General features: G+C 45.7%; 1 protein-coding gene across 7 annotated transcripts in view; it reads right to left on the bottom strand.

Moving 5' to 3' along the window:
* ARHGEF6 (Rac/Cdc42 guanine nucleotide exchange factor 6) overlaps positions 1-22,449 on the bottom strand; it is a 112,731-nt gene that overhangs the window by 7,277 nt on the left and 83,005 nt on the right. For 4 of the 7 annotated variants that reach the window (XM_074278626.1, XM_074278625.1, XM_074278627.1 and 1 more), the window contains 8 exons: positions 21,193-21,331; positions 18,291-18,350; positions 11,560-11,706; positions 8,167-8,253; positions 6,298-6,376; positions 4,192-4,331; positions 2,764-2,889; positions 802-822 (listed from right to left, as the gene is read on the bottom strand). In XM_074278626.1, coding sequence (XP_074134727.1) covers positions 802-822; positions 2,764-2,889; positions 4,192-4,331; positions 6,298-6,376; positions 8,167-8,253; positions 11,560-11,706; positions 18,291-18,350; positions 21,193-21,331 — 799 coding nt within the window. Of the gene's footprint in view, positions 1-801; positions 823-2,741; positions 2,890-4,191; positions 4,332-6,297; positions 6,377-8,166; positions 8,254-11,559; positions 11,707-18,290; positions 18,351-21,192; positions 21,332-22,449 lie in introns of all 7 variants that reach the window. The other 3 variants (XM_074278624.1, XM_074278629.1, XR_012484288.1) reach the window with 2 other exon arrangements.

Genomic DNA, 22,449 nt, shown 5'->3' with positions numbered 1-22,449 from the left:
CACACAGGACTGACTTCTGGTGAGCTGATCAAAGTGTCCCTGAACTCTCTCCAAGCGACCGATCGTATGTGGCCATATCTGGCCAGATTTTGAACAGGCAGCTCCCGTGTAAGCGGGCGGAAAAGATCCAGATCCTCAGGCCTGACTCTGAAGTCAAAATCAGAGACTGGGCCCAAGTAGTTCCAAAAGATCTGTCCATCATTACACAGGGACCGATCGATTGGGATCCAAGAGCTGGAAAGGACCTGGAGGTCACTGAACCCAAACTCCCGTCCCCTGACTGGCAGTACCTCACTGATCCCGTCTCTGACACTATGCCCTTGGTTGGGAAGTCCCGTGAGTTCTAGAGGAGTTGCCAATGTCTACTGATGGAGGGAGTTTACATATAGGGAGATTCCCTACCCTGATGAATAACGGGTTTGGTCACTGCTTTTCTTCCACCCTACCCCAACCCCCCCCACTGCCATTTGATCAGAAGCTGCCTTCAGAAGGTACAAAAGACTTCTCCCCTAACCACAGTTAACCCTCTCTGACTTGGAAACGATGCGGGAGGGGGAGGGAGGGGGAAGAAGGGGTGGGGAACGCCATGCAGCGGTTCTAGGAAGGTTTAGCAAGCAGGCCTTGGGCCGGGTTAGCACACATCTCTGGAGTACTCACCATGGCGGGGTTACATTCTCAACTACTGACAGGGGGGAAGCGCATGGGGCAGGGCAGCTTTGTGCATTAGGAGGAGGCATATAGTAGGGCAGTGCAAGCATTAGGAGGTCACAGTAAGGCTGCAGGGACACTTACTACCCTTACCTTTAAGATATAAGACATCCTCTAAAAAGGGATATGTAAAGAAAGAGAAGAAAAGCGTGAGAAAGGTTGATTGTTACACCAGCCAAGTCCATTGCGTGATCATCTTAAACTGACAAGGGAAATGTTAGTGCTGCCTTTAGCCCCTCGGGAATGGCCACCACCATTTTCATAGCTCTCCCGTTAGTTTTCCACGTGAAATCATGCGCTAGCCCAACGAGTGCAGCTCCGTGCAGAATCCCAGGTGTCCAACACTCCGTGCTACGAGACATTAACCCACTCCCTCCAGCAGGGGGACAAAAAGGGCTCATGCCTGAAGTTTTAATAGATTAGTTGTGTGCAGAGGGATTCTGTGGTCTTGTCTTTACCTAGAACCTAACTATTTTACCACTGACGTGACTGGCCCCTCCAAAGATGCGTATCGCAACCCATCCAGGCCTGCCCGCCCCACGTGACTCCATCCTCCCCAGCTTCTCTCCCGTTTTAAGGGCTTAATGGACACAGAATGCTTAAAAGTGGGATGAGGAAGAGAGAGATCAGTGGGGACCGTAGGGTTATTATGCTCGGGTCGTCCTCGACAGATGACTGTAGGGAAGCCAGAGCAAATGGGGTGTCTCAGTCTCCCTCCTGAACACCCATGTACTGTGAAGTGTCAACTCGGGTTCTGGCTTTGAAAAAGAGATCAGTAAGTCTCAGGGGGGCCCCTGTTTTCTTCTGATCTTTTCTGCTCTGAGCGTTGAAGCCACACGTTTGGCAAGGCAGCCAAATGTCTGGTCTTACACGAAAGTGACGTGGAGTGGAGCTTAAGTGGGTGCTGTCCCCTGCCCGCCATCCAGAGGGCCACTTTTCCCTCACTCGCCCACCCCAAGAAGGCCCTTCCAGCTGACCCAAACAGGTGAAGTCAACACTGAATCAGACCTGGAAAAGGAACTTTTACTTGTGATTGAGCATCTTTTCTGAAATCGGAAACCAAGACTAGAAACAGGTCAGGGAAATAAGCTCCGATGGGCTGGAAAAGGTAAAAACTGAACACAGGTTACGTCAGCTGGTGTCTGGGGTTTCCTGGCTACAACCCGAACAGGAACAGGAGGGTGAAATCCCCACATCCCCCAACCCTGGCAGGCTCTCTGGGCTTCACTGTAAGAGGCTCCCTTCCCCCTTCTTCTCTTCTCCGAAAGCCCTTACAGAGAATTCTCTCCCCTCGCCTTCTGTGGCACATCGGGCCTTGACTTTCCAACTCTGATCTTCCTGCTTCTGGCCTTCCCATCTGAATGCATACTGATGCTTTTCCATCTCCAAGAAGGTGACTCGTGAGCAATTCCCCACCCCCTCTCAGGAGTCTTCATGTTTGGAGCCAAGAAACAGTGGTTAAAAATTGAGAATGTTGAAAGAGGGCTCCGAGGAGCAATTTGGCCCCAATCGAGGAGAGAACAAAGCATCAAAAGTCTGGAGTCGAAGGGGACCTTGGAGCACCTCTAGTCCGGGGAGGGGGGGGGACTTGCCCAATATTGCATACTTCTTAGGTGGCAAAGCCAAGATTTGAATCCAGGTCCGCAACCATAAGTCGAACACCCCCTTTCTACCACATCTACATGCCTCTGTATCTGAGCTGAGAAATGGGTGTGAAGTGGGCAATATTATAAATCACAAGGATGACTCTCAAGTTTGAAACTGCATTAAAGAACCCGAGTAGAGTTTGCAGTTGGAAGCCCTTAGCGCTTAGCACCCTAAGGACCTCCAAGTAAACAAGGCACACAGAATGGGCTCCCACAGGGAGCCTAGAGTGGAAATCAGTGGCCCACAGGGAACCAGTAAATCTAATAGTGGAGACGATGAAGGGCTCTGGCTAAGTGTGGGGGATCCCAGAAATGTTGGCCCATTCATCGGATGACCCTCCAGCAATGGGGAATGGCCCTGAACTTCCCTTCTCAGCACCAAAAAACAGACCCCTTGTAGTGAGATTACCTCTTTGTAACCCAGAGCTGCCGAAGGTCTAAGAGGAGGTGCGGGTCTGAGACAACTTAAACTCCAGGGCTTTTGAATTGGGGGAGGCTCCAGGGGTCCTCGAGGTTGTCCGACAGCGCTAGAAGACTGGGAAAATGGCTCATGAGATGCTGGCGTTCTGCCATGTCAATACTACCGTAATGGGGTACATGGGAAGAAAACAAATCATAGGCACAGAACGGAGAAAGATGTGGCTGGAGAGAGCCAGAGAATCCATCCCCACCCCCACCTCATTTTTCAGATGGAGAAACAAAGGCCCAGAGTTAGGAAGGGGCTTGCCCAGGATGGTTTTGTTGGTTCTACTACCCCAGAAAAGGGCAAAGGGAAAGGGGAAGATGAGCCACCCGTGTACAGGTGGGAGGATAGCTTCCTAGAGTCTTGCTAAATTTTCCCAGCCCAGATTATGGGGTAGCTTTGCCATGTAGATGGCACCAAGTGAACTAATCCATCTGAGAGATGCATTATCTGTTTTCTCAAATTTAATTTCAATTTTTTTTTAAGATAGCAGGCAGGTTCTATTTTCTGGGGCAAGAAAACAGAGCTGATATGGGGAATACTGGCCTCCTGAGTCTGACTTCCAAGGCCATTGAGTCACAGCCTCTAATTTAGATTTCAGGAACTCCAGGGCAGCACCTTTGATCACTTTTTGCTTCCCTTTGAAGTCTCTACTCAAAGTCAGGCTACCGCACAAAAGAATAAATCATAGGAGCAGCCGGGGGGAGGCAGCAGGGGACACGGTGTAAGCGATTATAATTTCAGTGCAACAAAGGGAAGGAAAAAGCACCCAAAGGGAAGTCAGAACATAATATTCAAGCACCAGCCCACTAATCCGCTCGCTACACGAGCTCAGGGAAGTTGTTGAGCCAGTTTCATCTTCTGTAAAATGGGCCTCATGATGTGAGCACTAGTCACCTTCATAAGGCTTTTGTAGGGAATGAGCATTGGGAACTAGAAAGTTCTACAGCAATATGAGTTAAAGTTTCAACTGGGACTGGAACCGTTCACAATACGATGCCCGTCACCAAGAAAACTGGCTCATTCATGGATGCTCCCAAGCAGAAACTCCCGTTGCAAACCATGAGCTGTTAGCTGCTGTTAGAGTACGTTTCTGGCTACAGGTGGCCAAAGTACAGCTCTCTAAGAACTAGCATCTACATCGCTACTGTTGGCCATGCATTAGTGTGTGTCTCATCAACTATGTTAGTAAGTTCTCTGCCTGCTAAAAATCAGGCTAAGGTGTGCTATACAAACACAGGACACATGCTGGCGGCTTTTCGGAAGTCTTCCACACACAGGGTGACACACGGGGCTTGCCGTGGAAGTGGAAAGATTCATCGATACCTGGACCTCATCAGATTCCCCAGGGGCAGAACCAAGCCCAGTGCTTACAGACTGGGCGCTCCACGACTGGGTTTTCACGAGCATGCTGCCCGCACTAGTGCCCCTGAGCAGTCTGTGCAGGTGATCCAGCCACTCCTGGAGATCCTGGCTGTTGGAACAGAACACCGTCATCCTCTCAAACAGGGGGCCTGCAAGTGATAAAACATGGAAGGTGAGTGGACCTTGGCCATCGGCTCTGCCAGAGGAGGCAATCGGTCGCCGACCCCCTGCTTGGAAGGAGTTGTGCGGGGGCACCTCTTAACAGCCCCCCCCCCAGATCCCTGCCTACTGCTCCACAGTCAAGACTACTGAAGACCACAAAAGAAAAATCCTGCCTTCCAAGTCCTTGTCGCTGCTAAAAGGCTGTGTCAGAAATCACTCCTCTTATTGGTGAGGATAATGTCAAAGAAGAGACCTGACCATCTTCTTTGCCATTGCACCCTAAGGATCATGGGACTCTCCCATCTGCCTTGTAGAAGGAATCTTCCCCAGCTGTTGGCTCCTCCCTTAACAATATAAGCTCTAAGAAGGCAGGGGCCGTGATCTTTCTGTTTGTATCCCCAGCGCTCAGCACAGCACTTTGTACATAGTAGGTACATCATAAATGCTTCATTCATTTAACCTTCCTTCCTAAGTCCTCCTAAAGGAGTGTGTCACAGAAAGCACCTTTTGACTTTCCATCCCTATCTTATATCCATTTGAAGAGACAGCAAAACCACAACAGAATATGTCTCTTTGGCTCACATATCGAAATGGTTTTTTGGTTGTCGTTCAGACCTACGGTTTCATCGGTCCGGGGAAACGCTAGGGCGGAAATTCTCTCCACCAACAGACCAACAAAGCACCTGTCACTTCTACCTGAGGACCTGAGAGCTGAAGGCTTCCATGCTGTCTCTAGTACTTTTAATTTTGGTGGCCTAGAGCCCAGCTTCTTAAGCTGAGGATCCTGCTCTCAAATGGGGTCTTGGAACTGAATGTGGGGGCCACAAAATCCTGATTTCTTTGAGGTCAATTTTTGATTTGTATCCCTGTCTTCTACACCTAGAAATGTGGGGTTGTACAAAAACATCTTGGACAAAAAGGGTTTGTGAATGGAAAAAGTTTAAGAAGCTCCAGTCTGGAGAATTTCTAGAGCGGAAACATCTGTCACCAGTCTAATTCAAATACTATTCTGCAGCACGGGGCCTTAGAGAGTTGCCTCGGTCTCAGAAAGGTTAAGTGCTTTGCCCAGGGTCACACAGATAGTCTGAGGCAGGATGTGAACTCAGATGTTCCAGCTTTTTCCACCGTTAAATCCTCAAGATGAGCGCTGCTTCCAAGTCTAAACTCTACGATTCGACTGACTCCCCGCCCCCCCCCCCCAAGGGAGTCCATTCCATTGTAAGAACAGTTCTCACTGTGAGGAAATCTTTCCTTCCTGCACCCCCGTCCCCACTACATGAGGACATTTGGTTTTTTTTTAGACAGGATCAGATCTTGCATTCTCCCAGACTGGGGGAGAACCAAGTCTATCCACAGCCTGCTTGGCTTCTTGCTCCCAGACTTTGGGCCTTTCGAGGCCTTCCACCTGAAGATGGATGGCAAGAAGGAAAGGACAGGAAGCTCCCACCGGTCACCTCTGCTGCACCTCAATAGCTCGTAATTAAATTCAATAAACAATTTGTAATACCTGCTGTGCACTGAGTGCTCTGCAGAGTACAGGTGGTCCAATGTACAAATGAGTCAATCAAAAAGGATTGATCAAGGGTACGCTATATGCCAAATACTGTGCTAAGAGCTGGAGGTACAAACAGGAAAAAAACAAAAAAACAAGCTGACGATCACAGAATCCCTGACCTCAAGGAGCTTATGAAATTCAGATGAGCTGAGTACATAGGAAAAGGCTGAGAGCCTGCAGTGGGTGAGATCCCAGCTCCCACCGGGCCATGGCGGGGAAGGCTTCATGCCCCTGGAGGGGGAGGGTCTTGGATCAGGAGAAGGGAGAGGCTGACGGCTAGGAGAGAGACTTTGAGTTCATTCCTCTTCCACGTGCCTGCCCCTCCAAAATCCAGGGAAAGCTCACTGGCTTTGCCGCCACACCAGCACCAAACAGCAAAGGAGCCATGTGCTACTGACCTGCTATTTCAAATGAGTAGTCAGCGCCTTCGCTTTCATCCAGTCTGGTTAGCATCATTCCCGCAATTGGGAGTTTTCCCTGGCAGAATGAGAAGGGGTTACTGAGGATGGACTCTCCAAGGGCCCGCTCATTCCCATCCCCATCTCTGACTTTCTCAGGAGCTGATGGCTGAGTTTTTCACACGAGGGTCATGGGATCACCAACGCGGAGCTGAACTGGGCCTCGGAGACCAAGCAATCCAAGCCATTCCACTTCAGAGATGAAGGAAGTGGGCCCAGGAAGTTTAGCTTGCTCAACGGCACACAGTTATTAAGGGGCGGGGAGAGATTTTGGATTCCAAGTCCAGTACCCCATCCATGAAGTCCTGCTACCTCTCTTTCATTTATCAATAAGTCTCTTCAAATTGAGTTGTAACTTGCTAAAAGAGAGGGAAAAACAGGGAGCTTGCCTGTGGAAGCATGGGCCTGGGGGTATTTGTCTCTCAGCCTTCATCGTATTTTGAACTGTCAGAATTTGGGGATGCAGAGCTAGTGAGCTCATTCCCAGGGATGACTGAGGCCGGTCCAAAAGAGGTGGGGGCATAATGCTTCTCCCTTGGAAAATCTGAGCAATCTCATTCCCTTGTCCAGGGTTCAGGCTGGCACTCACTAGGGGCCCAATGGCACCATGCCATTTTCCTGGCAAGCCTTTCCACTGAAGTGGGTTGCCCCACTTGACCTGGGGACCCAGGATTAGTATGGGGGCTGGGATCCTGCTTCCCCCCACCTGGGAAGTTCAGTCATAGCTTGTCCTTGTCCCTAGCCCTTTTATTTTCCATTGAGTCTTCTATGACCTTCCTGCACTGTTCACAAATTACCCTTCATTCTAGAATGTTCTCTCTCACATTCCTCCCGTTTTCTGATGTTCCCCGAACCCTGTCTTTTTCCTGAAGGCCCCCACTGTTCTTGGTGCCTTCTCCCAGGCTGGCTATTTCTCCTCTCCCATCCCCAGAAAGTAGAGCCGGACTGGCATCTCCTTGGCACCCATAGCCACCCTCAGACCCTCCCCTGATATCATCACTCAACACATCACCTCCATTGAGTTTCACTCCATCTAATCCCAGCACTGGCTGCTACCATTTATGGACCTATGGGGCCCATTTATATCTAGGGTCATTCTCTCTCCACTCCACAAAATCAGTCTTCTCCACCGCCCTCCCATCCCCTTTTGAGTACCCTAGCCTCTCAGTGCCTCAAGATCCCCAACTCTTGTCTCCAGTCTACTTCAACTATGTACCTGAGATGGGCCCCCAGCTAAATCTGCTCCAGGTGCCAGAATTCCTTGCTAGTCACTGCTATGACTCAGGCTGGTCTGAGGCCCACCTACCAGTAACTTGGAGTTTTAGATGTTTCTAGGGCCCCTGATGAACCAAGATTACACAGCAAGAGAAATCTACCTTTTTAAAAAGTCTGACAAGGTTTCTAAAGTACACAGCTTGGAGAGTCCAATTAGACAGGGCGGCCATCATTAGGATGACCTTTTTCTTTTTTAAATGTCAATGATATGGGGTGGGCAAGTGTTATCGCTAATACTGTCTAGACAGCCCCTTAGACCTCCGCATATGGACGCCCAGCATGACAGCCGGAGCAGAGAGCACACACGATGCAATCATCAAGATAAAATAAAATACGCCAAGAATTAAGGGACAATCTCTCTGCCCTTATGGGATGCGGCTAATAACTAAGGAAGTCAGGACCGGGTGTGTGGGCGGGCAGACAAGAGCGCCGGGCTGTCAGACTGCTGCCGTTCTGGCAATGATGATGACAGAGGTTTGGCACATGCAGAGCAGGGGCACCTGAAGAGCGACAATGGCTCCGACATGCACTCACCTGATAGATAAAGCCGCTCATCCGAGGACTGGCTGATACCATGAGCAAAACGCTCGAAAATAATAAGAAATATCTTTCTTCTTTCTCCTAGAGAGAGGGAGAAGTGAGAGAAATGCAGCAAGTTCAGAAAACAGGTACGGCTTTTTAAGGGGGCCTCAAGTTAAAAAGGGTGGCCCCACATGCCGTGTGTGGAATCAGGAAGGCCTGACTTCAAATGTGATCAGGCACTTCCTCACTGTGGAAACTGCCTCAGTTTCCTCAACTGTAAAATGGGGATAACAATAGCACCTACCTCACGGGGTTGTTGTGAAGACCAAATAAGATAATATGTATGAAATATTTTCCAAACTTTAAAGGACTATAGAAATATCAGTTACTAAAAATGTATATGTGTGTGCATCTGTAAGTTTATATACAGACATGTGTACGTATGTATATCACAGTGAATGTGTATATGTACTGTGTGCGCATGTGTATTGCATATGTGGATGCAAGACTGTATATATGAACATGGAGATACATGTATATGGACTCTCTACACAGAATATTTTCTGGTCTCTGGCTCACAGGATCCCAGGCCTAAAACTCTAGCTCAGAGGCCAGCATGTTGAGGCCCAGAGGAAGATCACATGGACACACAGAAGATGGCAGGTCCTCCGACCCCAAACCCAATGCTCGGCTCCCCCTGCCAACAAGTCCATAAAAAGGCAATTGTCCTCAAAACTGAATGAAGCCACAGACTATGACATTTGTACTTTAAAATGAGTCTAACAGGTTCTTCCTTCTCTTCTCCATAAAGATAACAAAATTTGCATAGCACTTTTACATCTGTGAAACACTTTTATCTCAAATAAACCTCCCAGTAGCTCTGTGAAAAAGGCACCATCATTAGAATTCAACAAATGGAAACACTGAGACTCAGAAAGGCGAATCAATCAACAAAACTAATGTGTTAAGCACTATGCCAGGCACTGGGAATATGAAGACAAAAAAGGGACAGGCTTTAGGATTAGAGACAGGCTTTGAACCCAGATTTTTCTGACTCTCAGTCCAGCACTCTAACCCCACCCCATGATCCTTTCCTGGCATGACCACAGCTCCTGACCAAGGTGACCAAATCACTCGCTAAGGGTCTCTCTTTGCTCCAGGGGGATGAAGTAGAAACTTGCCTCACTCTGGGTATTCCCCTTGGCATCCTCGGGAATCCTGGCCCTCGGCATTTAAAAGATGGCCCTCAACAGGCCTCAGCCCGGGACAACAAGGAGTCAGGAGGACACTAGAGCACTCCCATTACACATGCAAAAACACAGAGCAGCTTCACTAAGCTTGGAGACTTGGAAACTCCCAATAGCTAACCAAGCAGGCCAAGTGGCCATGCTCACCAATGATTTCACTTCACATCACGAAAAATGAGTTCTGAAATTATAAGCTTGGTGAAAAAAAATTGGCAGGTTGGAGCAGGGAGGGGCGAGTAGAGGAAAGGGGATATATTACATAGTGCAGGAAGTTCATTACCATAGCATTTGCATCAAATATTTGGTCATGACACTTCGGAACATTCAGGAACAGAGTTATCATTCTTTCAGACACTTCTAAATCCAGCCACAAACAGAGCTGCCTTAAGCAGAGTCCAACCAGAAAAACGGTTTTCTTTAACCACGGACTCCTAGATATCAGAGGGGTCCATGACCTTGGATGGGGGAAAAAATCCATCGCCATTTTCACTGATCTCTAACTGAAATTTAACATTTCCTCCAATTTTTTAAAGACATGATTCTGAGAAGAGATGCATCCATAGGCAATCCCACACTGTCAAAGAGGTCCGGGGACATGGGGAGGATTAAGAAAACCTAGACTAGAGAGGGGCCATCAAAAGCGTCCCTTTTCCCAAGGGCCTTCTATGGGCTTGGAAAAAGAGAGGCAAACTGGCATCTGCTTTCATTTCCTTACCCCTTTCCCTAATTCAGCCATTTTTAAACCATTACTCTCTCATCCTTCTGCCAGTTCATAGACCAGGAAGTCTCTGCTCATCTTGAAAGCCAACCCCACAGGTGGCTGAGAGTCCATCACAGGCCCTTCCCTCTCCCAAAGGCCTTTGTTGCTAGGCTTCTGCCCTTATCCAGTATCTTCAATCCCTTCTTTGCTGACTGTTTCTCCTTCGCCTTTAGATACACTTGGAGCCTCTCTACCCTAAACAAAGCTAAAAAGCCAACTCCTTCCTCCAATCTTGATCCCATCCTGCTCCCCCTCCATCCTCCAAATTCCTTGTCTGTACGGTCTACACTTCCTTTGCCACGGCTCTGTCCTAAACTCTTCCATCTGGCCGCTAATCTCGGCACTCCATTAAGCCCCTCTTCTAGCCGGCCAACAATGCTAAAATTCTCTCCATGGAATCTCTTCCATTTCTTGAACCAAACCCTTCCCATCCTTCAATGTGCAACTGAAGCCCCATTTCTTTCAAAAAAGCCTTCCTTCATCATTCCAATTTACACGAACCTATGACATCTCTGTGATGCTGAGCGCCCGAACTCATCGAGGGGGATTTTCTCTCTGACACTTACTCAAAAATAGGTAGGCAGCACACAGACAGACAAGTAGATCTCTAAAAGGTCTTGGAAGGTAGACGTCAGAGTCCAGTGTCTATCCAGCTCTTAGGAGATTTTTTTTAGCTCCTAAAATGGATTTCTGAAGGCCGAGGGTTAAATGATGCTGCTGGACGAAAGCCAGGGACACTGTCGGAAGGCTAAGATTAAATCTTGCATTTCTACCTCTGGTCTTGGTCCTGGATCCCAGACAATGATCTGACTTAGGATTAGAGATTACTAAAATTTCCCTTTAGGCTTAGCATGTAAATGAATTGGAATAAACACTAGATCTAAGTAAAGAAAACAAGTGGTCATTGTCCTCCATCCTTCTTTATTCTATACCTGTGCTAGCAGCAAAAAACAGAAGCAATCCATCTTGATGTAGGTGTCTCGTAGAAGGTGAAAAGCCTCATGGTTCTCTTAAATATCATATCTATGTATATGTATGTAAATGTAGATGTGCATGAATATACATATACAGCGTGTCCTAAAAGTCTTAATATGGTTTTAAGCTATTCAAGTTATTAAAGCTTAAAACTGCATTCAGACTTTTGGGACAGTCTGTATTATATTGCATAGAATATAATATTTTATTGTATTTTTTAGAGGTTTCCTGTGGACTTATTTTCCCTTCCCAGCTAAATTACCAAGTCCTCAAGGGCAAAAAAGCACCCCTCATGTTTCTTCCCTAAGGACTAGGGTACCTAATACAGCGCTAGCCAGAAAGTAAGCCTCAATTTCTGGACCAAAAATCCTCACGTTAGGCCCCGATAGAGGAAAGAGTCACGTCAAAGTCGCAATCTCTTACCTCGCTGTTGCCACATTGTACCATTACTTGCGACATAAAGATGACGCTGCCCAGGGTTTTTATATCGTCTCCTTCCCAGCCCTGGATGGTTTCGGAAAGAATCTGCAATTCCAGTTGTTTTTTCTTTCTCAGGTCCTGACACTGAGCCTGTGGAGCCAAAGCACTTTGTTACCATTCTCATTCAAAGCAAGAATTGCTTTCTGGGTAAATGGAGGTGAAAGAAGTTTCAAGTCAGAGGGAATTTGGGACGATTAGACTTATAAGGTAGATTGGATCACTCCCTACAGGCCTTGGAGGGGTAGAAAGTGTGTAGAATGTAAGCCTTGGAGGGGAGCTGATCACAGAATCTCAGAGTTCAGAGGAAAAGAAATCACAGTCCAATCTGTACACGTATATTCTCTATTTTCTTGACAAGTGGCCATCCAGATTTTGCTCAATGTCATCTTAACAAAGGGGAGGAGAGACATGTAATTTAACTTTAGGACATCCCTCAAGGCTGCAAAGGTTTTCTACACTTGCAACTTCTACCCAATGGTTCTAAGTCTGCCCTTCAGGGTCAAGCAGTACAATTAGAATTAATCCCTCTTCCAAGTGCCAGTCACTCTGGAAATACCTGCTGGCTAACAGCTTGCCCCTAAGACTTTTTTTCTCCAAGTCAAACATTCCCAGTTCCTTTGCTCAATCTCCATGAGGCATGAATTCAAGGGCCTTCATCAGCCTGATGGCTCTCCTGGGAATGCTCTCCAGATCATCAGTGACCTTCGTAAATCAGAGTGCCCGTGACGGTTCGTAACACTCCAGATGTAGTAGATCCCTGACTGAGTGTGATGACGTTACCACCATCACAGAGACGTGATGTCTCACTTAACACAGCCTAAGAATGCATTTGCGTTCTGGGCCACAGTATCATGCTATTGACCCATACCGGGCTCGCTTACAATCTCCTGACATCGCTAGCTCTTTTTCAGATGAACCACCTTCTCCATTTTCTACTTCTCAATTTGATTTCTGAATCAGATCTAAGATTTTACATACTTTTTGTCCGTATTAAATTTTCTCTCTGCGATCTAATACATTTACCAGCCTTTTCGGCTTTGTGTTGTCTGCACAGTTGGGAAGCAAGACATCTATGCCTTTATCTGGGTCATTGATTAAAAAGTTAAGGGCCACAGAGACAAGCAGAGATCTCTGGGTCACTCCACTGGAGACTTCCTTCCACTCTGCTATGGAACCATTAATGACTTTCCTATTAATCCAGTTATTCGACCAGTTCCGAACCCATCCGATTGTATATTCTAGCCAACATCTCCATATTTTCCACAGGACTGTCATAAACAACTTTACCAACTGCTTAGCTAAAATCTCCACTTTGCTCAGTCCTCAAGTAGCTTCTTGAAAATGAGAGAAAACAGACAATAAGATGAAAATAACCCAAAGATTGAAAAGAAAATCCTAGTCTTTATGTCACTACCATTCAAATCATTCTTGTAGCGAAAACATATGTTTTGTGGCTTACGCTTTAATTAGGCCAGCAGTAGGTCTCTCTAAATAATGCAATAAATTGTCTCAGGAGAAGATGAAGAAAATTACTTGTAATTCAGAACGAGCTGGGACTGGCAAAGAATGCTAAGGACGACAAAAAGAACCTTTTTTTGAGATTACAGGCCGGAGTGAAAAGACAATGGATAGAAGTATAAAGTTGCCTACATAAAGGGAAACAGATTTAGACTTCATGTAAGGCAAAGACTTCCTAACGATTCCAGCTGTCCCTGAATGGAGTGAGCCACATAAAGAGGCAGTGGCTCACCACTCGCTGGAAATTTTGAAGTGAAGGTTGGGGCACTATCAGCTATGATATGATATGGAGTGGACTCATTCAGATACCTGCTAACTTCTGAGATCTCTTCCAAGTCCAGAGCCTGGGATAACTCAGTTCCATGATAGCAAAGCTAGAAGGCCCTCCCTCCCGGTTTGCCAACTGTGTTTTACGAATATACAAAGCACTGAAGTTCTCTTAAATGTTAACATTGCGGAACATTTTAATGATATCCCCCCACAGGAAGTGCATACGTGAGCACATGCTGAGCTATGCCATCATTCCAAGTGAGGTGGATTGTTTTCATTTCATGCTTTCCCTAAAACCTTTGTTGTCTTCTTCAAAAAAACCATCACAACTTTTCTCATACTGTGTGAGGCGAAGGATTTAGCCTTAGTTTTGGGCAAGCCTGTTTTGAAGGCTGTCTATATCACTTCCTAGCCACTTTAGCCTAGCTAAAATGGAACTGTACAGGAAGGGAAGAAGCAGGACCACTACATAATTGGAGTAGGTAAGAAATGGGAGGCTCTTTCTGTAGGGAAAAGAGCTGGATCCTTTAAGGAGGAAGTGCTTGCTCTTCTCCCAAGGAATGAGGATGTGGCTGGATCTGCTCAGGTGAGAATTCATCTACTACTGCTCAGAGAGGAAAATATGAATTTGTAGTGAGCAGTGACTCCCACCGAAGGGGAGAATGGGGCAGTTATCTGTCAAGGTGACAATCGTCCTCCAGAATGTGACAGAAACTCTTCCAAGATATAGCAAAACAGACAACAACCACCCAGTTCGGGCGACTTAGGTAGGCACAAAGGAAAAGGCCAAACAAAGCCTAGAAATTACTGTCAAAGGTCATGAAGTCATGAGCAAGAAAGTGAAGCCCTCAGAGATACAGGTGGTGTTGGCACCATTGCTGCCCATTGAAGGCAAAAGCTTCAGAAGAAAAAGGAAGGTTAAGAAGATGGCAAGTGAAAGTAAATTCTGGAGCCCAAGGTTCAAAATATAGAAACATGAGGCTTGTGGCAGGAGACAACTGACAAGAGCAAATGAGAAAGTACAAGCTCATACTTTTACAAATCATCAAATAAAAAGGAAGAGAGAAGGAGAAAATTGTTTCTATCAAATTAAATTCCATTGGTTCTCAAACTTTTACAATGCTAGAACTCCTCAATTTAAACAAAACTTTGGCAGAATTCTTGAAGAGAAACCCTCTAGAATTATTCTTGTGAATGCCCATTAACAGACAACAAAAGGTTTGTTTGAAAAAAATAAATCTGGGGTGTATCGGGGTTCCCTGCAGCATGATTTGAGAAACCCCTGCTCTATACCAAAGGAAGAAGCTGCAATGCGGGAAGAACAGCAGTAGAGATGATCAAAAACTCAAGGGAAACAGATCAAAAGGAGATGGGAGCAGCAAGAATCCTGATTCAGACAGATGCAGATCCTATATCTGGCCAAGAAAAGAAAAGATTAGCAGCTACATAGGTAGACTTGGAGATAGGTCAGTAGTTAGACAGACAGACAGAGATAATACACTGATTGCAAAGATTCTCACAGGCTTGAACAATGGCTTGAAGTCTAATAAGACAAAAATGAATAAGAATAAGTAATTAATGTCTTACGTTTAAGTAAAAAAAAAAATGAAATTGACTTCAAGGGACTAAGATTTGGGAAGCGTGGCTAGCAAACAGTCTAACTGAAAAAGGTCCCATGGTTTCAGTGGACTATAAGATCAATATAGATCAATAATGATAAGTCAGCCAAGAAAGCAAATGCTATCTTAGTGTGCATCCCAAACTAAGGAGCTGGATCTGACGGTAGGCGGTGTACTTTGCCATGGTCAGATCACATCTGGAGGGAACACCGTACTTAATTCTAGGTGCCGCACTTTAGAAGCAATATTGGAGATGTCCAGGGGAAAGAGACTAGGCACCATAAAAAAAGGCCCTGATATCAAGTCACATGAGGATCAGTCAAAGGAGCTGCAGAAGAGATGGCTAACATTCTCCAATTGATAAATGGTCAAAGGATATGAACAGACAATTTTCAGATGATGAAATTGAAACTGTTTCCACTCATATGAAAGAGTGTTCCAAATCACTACTGATCAGAGAAATGCAAATTAAGACAACTCTGAGATACCACTACACACCTGTCAGATTGGCTAAGATGACAGGAACAAATAACGATGAATGTTGGAGGGGATGTGAGAAAACTGGGACACTGATGCATTGTTGGTGGAGTTGTGAAAGAATCCAACCATTCTGAAGAACAATCTGGAATTATGCCCCAAAAGTTATCAAACTGTGCATACCCTTTGATCCAGCAGTGCTACTACTGGGCTTATATCCCAAGGAAATAATAAAAAAGGGAAAGGGACCTGGATGTGCCAAAATGTTTGTGGCAGCCCTTTTCGTAGTGGCTACAAACTGGAAGATGAATGGATGTCCATCAATTGGAGAATGGTTGGGTAAATTATGGTATATGAAGGATATGGAATATTATTGTTCTGTAAGAAATGACCAACAGGAGGAATACAGAGAGGCTTGGAGAGACTTACATCAACTGATGCTGAGTGAAATGACTAGAACTAGGAGATCATTATACACTTCAACAATGATACTGTATGAGGATGTATTCTGATGGAAGTGGATATCTTCAACATAGAGAAGAGCTAATCCAACTCCAATTGATCAATGATGGACAGAATCAGCTACACCCAGAAAAGGAACACTGGGAAATGAGTGTAAACTGTGAGCATTTTTTGTTTTTCTCCCCAGGTTATTTTTACCTTCCGAATCCAATTCTTCCTTTGCAACAACAACAACAACAACAAAATTCGGTTCTGCACATATATATTGTACCTAGGATATACTATAACATATTTAATATGTATGGGAATGCCTGCCATCTAGGGGAGGGGGTGGAGGGAAGGAGGGGAAAATTCGGAACAAAAGTGCATGCAAGGGATAATGTTGTAAGAAATCACCTATGCATATGTACTGTCAAAAATGTTATAATTATAAAATTAATTTAAAAAAAAAAGAAGAGATGGCTTAAGGGCTCATTCATGGTAACAGGAGAGTCATTTGGCCTGGCCCTGAAGGGTAGAACTAGAAACCACGTATGGGTATTGCAAAAAGGCAAATTTCATTTGCTGCCAGGAAAATAAAAACTTCCCATCAGTGAAAGCCATCCCAGAGAGCATGGGGCTGCTTTAGGAGGTAGTGAGCTCCTTGTTTCTGGAGGTCTTCAAGCAATGGCCACCTTTTATTAGGAACATTTGGGATGGTTCTTGTTCACATACGGATTGGACAAGATGGTCTCTTTCAATTTCAAGTTTGCGATTTTATGTCACTGTAGAAAATGCTTCCCCTTTCTGGTCCTCAGTTTGCATCTCCATAAAATGAGGAATATCAGGCCTACCTCATGTGAACAGCAACAGGACAAATTTAGAACTGGAAGGGATGTTAAGGACCATCTAACCAACCCCCCTCATTTTACAGAGGAGGAAATTAAGACCAGAAAGGTAAGCCTCTTGGTCAACAAGCATTTATTAAGCACTTACTGTTTGTTAGATCCCCATGCTAAGTGCTGGAGATATAAAGAAAGGTAAAAACAAAGCACAAAACCCATAACCTGCCGAAGGTCACAGAGGCAGCAGGAGAGAGAAGTGGAATTCAAACCTAGACCCTCTAAGTGCAGAGCCAGTACTCTTTCTATTTCACCAATGATAAGTGGGAAGTACTTTGCAACTAGCTGAAGGCTACAGGACAGTGTCAGAGATGGTGAGACGGCCTTGGAACCAGCAAGATCTCTGAATGCTACTGGCTGGGTAGCTTGGGTAGGACACTTAATGGTTCAGGGATGTGGGCAACTCTCAAAGAGCCTAATTCTCAGAGAAGGTGCCACTTTCCACTGGTACAGGGAGTAGAGAGAACTTCCTCATCACATCAATGAAATCACAAGGCCAGTCCCAAACCTCCTATGATTCTTACCATACCATGTGCAGAAGGGTCAGAAGTCAATATAGCCCACTAGTAATGGAGTATAATCTGAATCCTAAGGAATACGGTAAGGGCACAAAAACTGATCAGGGGGGCAAGAAAGCCAAGCAGGCCAAGCTATACCTTGTAGACACTGAGCTATAGGGTCCTCGGGTCTTGAAGTTGATAGTGAAGTTGGGTAAGTCACTTGCCAAGAAAAAAAGGGAAGAAAACAAGCAGAGATGAGGATGTGTCACAAAGCACCCAGAGAATGAAAGAAGGAAAGATCCTTTAAAACTGAGATTCTCCAGTCTGGCTAGCTCACCTCCCTGTGACTATTCCCCCAGAATCCTTTTCTCTTTTCCATGTCAATTTCAGGGAAATGGTGACTTGACCATAAGGAGGTGAAAAAAAAATGATGACCGCCTTAAAAATCCAAGACCACAGGTGTCCTTGGAAGAACAGGTAAGGTATCAAAAGACCCAACCTTCGTGAAGCACTTTTTTCCTTTCATGGTATCAGGAGGGATTTTTACTTCCTTGCTATGAATGAACTTCCACATTGCTGCCTCTTGGCAGTCAGCTCCAACATTCATGTCGGGCTCATTTCGGTGACTCATGAGTTGCACAAAGTACAAGGTGGTCCATACTGGGGTAGAGATAGACACAAAAGGAAATCCCCCACCTACACATTGATGCTTCATGTGGCAGATATTGAAAATGCGTTGACTTCATAGACTCAGGTTTGCAAGCTTTGATAGGTAAGCACAATTTTTTGGAATACGGAGAAGACAAAAGTTAAATGAAACCTGAACCTGGTGGTGCTGCCCCTAAGCCCACTGTTTCCACTCTTGAGACCTTTGCACTTGGAAAAAAGTGTCAGTTTTGAGTCACTGGTTTTAGGGACACAGCACAGAAATGGGGACCGTCACCTACCGCCAGAGCCTTGAATGATCCGATCACTTTCAGAACGTCCTGGTGATCCAGATGAGACTCCTACAAGAAAAGAGAAACTCCCTTAATTTTGTTTTAGCCACTGTACTGAGAATCCCAGCATCCCATTCTCCTCCATTACAAGAAGGATTGGCCACATTAGGCAGTTGGTTTCACATCATAGATTCTGTCACCCACAAGTCCCCATTTCCCCTTTTGTTGTTTTCATTTGACTACCTATAAGAATTCTGTGTGACAAGCTGCTTTGCTTCTCAGGGTCCCCAGGCAACTCTCTAGGACGGTTGCATTACAAACAGGGCATCTCTGATCTGTGTCAGTAGAGGTAGTCTCCACACCAAAAGCTGATGTCAATGACATCCTGGGTCCAGAAAGAAGATGAGAAGGAAGAAGAGGAGGATGAAAAAGGGAGGAGGAAGAGGAGGAAAAGGAGGAAGAGAAACAAGAAGAGCAAGAGAAAGAGGAGGAGGAAAAAGAATCCTTCCAAAGGGAGGTATCATTAAGCCAAGATGCCAGAAGTATGGGAATTTGGGGTACAGAACAGGAGTTGTAATAGTCAGCCAAATTTGCTTTGCAAAGATCTTTCCATATTGATGTTTTAGGAGCCGACCTAAACCTAAATTGGAAAATGTCAATGTTTCCTTCCAAAGATTACTTCTGAAACAAGGCCCGAGGATCTCATGGAACTTATAACCCCAAGAATCTCATGGAACCTGTAACCCCAAGTAAGTCATCAAAGTGGAAAATATGAATAGATTCCTTGGTTCATGTCCCAAGTGATGGATCTAGAGCTGGCAACCAAAGGACGACAGAGATATCTCCGTTACCTCCCTAACTTCTGGAAGTCAATGTCACCAAAGAACCACTTGAAATACTCTCCCTAGGGTCATCCCTTGGTGACAGAATACTAAGCTGGGTGGACTACGGTTATGATCCAGGACAGATACATAAGGAAACTCAAAGCCTAAAAAAGGCTTTGCTTGGTCACAGAAACATAATCAATGCAGTAATCTGCTTCAGCGATGGAAAGATAAAGGCATTCCCTCTGGGCTGAAGTTTTGTGCTATTTTAAAAATATATCTTCTCTTTCATTAAATATCTTTGCTTTGAACTAACTGTCATGTCCCAGCTGACTAGTAAAGGTAAACATACTGGTGGGGGCTCCTGAGCAATGGGTTTGAGTGGCTACAGCTCCAAAGCAGACTCTGAACCTGGAGGAGCCTCATCTGAAGGAGCTACTCTGCTAGTCTGAGGGTTCTCCCATGTGCCACTCCTGTTTTTGTAAGTTCTTCCAAGGAAGGAGCAGGGAGAAAGAGGCTGGACTCCTAGATTCAAGCTGTTCCTTTTCAAATTCAAGAGGGTGGATAAAACATCAGAGATCGGTATTCCATGCTGTCCTTTTCATATTCTGACCCACTCTTTAGCTTAACTGCTCTGTTAAGAAAATCAGAAAGCCAGAACAAGCCTCTGAGCCTGCTAGAGATGAGTTATCTAATGGTGGGAGGAAACAGGCTGCCTGGACCAAATGGAAGTAGAGAGGGCTCGAGTGAAGGGGAATGTCAAGGATGGGGTTCAAGCAGGAAAAAGATTGGTCTTTTAAAAAAAAAATTTTTTTTCACAGTACTGAACAAGAACAGAAATGGATTTTTCCTGATAGCCGGTGATGGACAAGCCAGAGATGTTCCAGCTGTTGGCAAGGTAGCCAGAGGTCAGCTCTTTGCTGAGCTCTAACAGAAACCTCATTCTGGCAGCCTTGGCTCAGCAGCTCCTCCACTGCCTCTGGGCAGAAGACAGGTCTTATACCCTGAGAATGTGGTTTTGCACACAGCGGGGCTAGTAGAGAAATACATAGCCTCTTTCTTTAAAGTTAACCGAGCCTTTTTAAAACCTCAAACCTTTCCCCAGACAACAGGAAGAGCAACTAGGGTAAATGCAACCTCCCCGAGTGGGCCCTCTTCCCCCACCTACAGCCGCAGAATATATAGACAGGATAGCACAGGACTAGGAACATAGTAGGTGCTCATGAAATGCTCGCTGGCTGAAATATTTCCAAGAAGTGTCAAGGGTCTATTAGCCCATTTAAGGCCTGAGGCCAAGTCCTATTTATTTAAATGAGCTTGCTATAGCTGTAGTACCATTATCCTGGGTAAAGATAGAAGCTCTACAAGTAAAAGGGCACCCCTCCTTCTTTTCAGAGTTAGGGGACTATGGGTAAGGAGCAGTCAGACTTGGTTGGTTTTTTTTTCCAGTTTCACTAAACCACTTTGTTTTAATTTCTTTCTTTTTTTATCTTTTATGAAAAGAGCTGGAAAGGGATCCATTTGGAAATAAAGGAGGCAGAAGAACGAAAGAGATCAATAAAAACTGTTAAAGTGGGAGAAAGAAGGTGAATATGTGTCAATACTCATATATTTTTACGTCAACAGAGGAAGAAATCAGCCCTGAGTCCGTTTCAGAGTTTAAACTTCCCTGGAAAGCACCTGAAAGTTTTAACACGACTTTGGATCTTAGGAGACTAAACTCAAAGCTTAAATTGAGTTGTCAAAATGATAAAAATAAAAGGAATAAAAAGAATAGAGCTCCTCCAAGAGCCCCAAAACTCCCTGGCTGAAGAGCAGGTAGCTCCAAGCCTGGTCTCATCAAGCCATTTTTGGCAATAACTACTGGGGCAAGAGGAAATCTGGGGCATGGCAAGTGGGGAGAAAAGCCCTGCCAAGGGCTCCCCCTCTGGGACTGCTGCTACACTGTACTTAGGATCCATCTGATCCATTTTCCTCCTTCAGAGGATAATCTAAGGAGGAGGCTAACAAGAGACCCAATGCAAGCTTCTGCTTTCTACCCAAAAGGTGCCCTACACATGGCCAACAGTTTGCGGCCTGTCTCTTACCTCCATGTGGCGCTCCAGCTCTTGGAGGAGAGACACGTATTTTTCCAGTCGCATGAAGGGCTTACTGAGGTTTGTTGTCAACAGAAGAATCCCCGGATTGCTTGCTCCTTGACTCTCCATAAACTTTTCCAGACTGTCACTAGAGAGAAACAGAAGCACTCTTCACTTCATGGACCATGGGAATGTTCCCATGGGCAGGCCTGACCACAAATGCTCCACAGTGCTAGGCTGGTAAGGTGGAAGGACTGAAGAAGCATTTCCATAGTACCTACTGTGCCAGCCACTGTGCTAAGCACTTTACAAATATCCCCTCATTTGATCCTCACAACACTGGGAGATGAAGTCCTTTTATTATCTTCATTTTACAAAAAAAGAAATTGTGGCAAACAGAAGTCAAATAATTAACCCAGGGTCACACAGCCCCCCTCTTCTCCATCCTTTCTGTCACCCAGGTTCCCAATCACAGCCATCCATGACACTTCTCCAGCCGTCATATTCCATATTCAATCAGTTCCAAGTCTGCCAGTTTGGCCTCCGCATCTTGCTCGGTCATCTCTTCCTTCCCACTGGCAGAGCCACCTCCCTACTTGATGGCCCTCACCGTATCCCCCCTGGACTACTGCAACGGCCTCTCTCCCTCCATCCTCTCCCCTCTCCAATCCATCCATCCATCCATCCTCCAACCATCAAACTGATATCTGCCAAACCCAGCTCAGCCCACAGCCTTTCCTTGCACGTTAGCGGTTCCCAATTGTGTCTACGAGACAATACCAACTCTGCTTGGTGTTGACAATTCACTACAATCTAGTTTCGACCAACCTTTCCCATTTGGTTGCATATCAGCTGGGTGCACAGAGGAAGACGTAAGATCAAAATCCTGCCTCAGACCCTTAACTGTGTGACTCTGGGCAAGTCACTTTGCTTCTGCCTGCCTCAGTTTCTTCATCTGTAAACTGAGATGAATAGGAGCAGCCACCTCCCAGGGCTGCTGAGCGGATCAATGAGACATGGAAGCTGCTTTGCAAACCTTTATGTATTATGTAGATGCTAGCTGGCATTATCCTGATGACATTTCTACCCCTCACAAACTAGCTTCCAGCCAAATCAGATGGCCTGCTGCTGCCAGTGCAAGCCGGGCCATCTCCTGCCTCCTCTTTCTGGGCTCACCTTTGTCTCAGAGGAGCCTCAGCTCCATTCAAGGCTCAACTTCCGTGTCACCTACTCCTTATATGAACTCTTTCCTGACACTGCCCCCCC

This window comes from Sminthopsis crassicaudata, chromosome X (genome assembly GCF_048593235.1).
Source record: "Sminthopsis crassicaudata isolate SCR6 chromosome X, ASM4859323v1, whole genome shotgun sequence".
Classification (NCBI taxonomy): Eukaryota; Metazoa; Chordata; class Mammalia; order Dasyuromorphia; family Dasyuridae; genus Sminthopsis; species Sminthopsis crassicaudata.
Note: the sequence above shows the minus strand (reverse complement) of the source record. Positions and strands in the feature narration are given on the sequence as shown.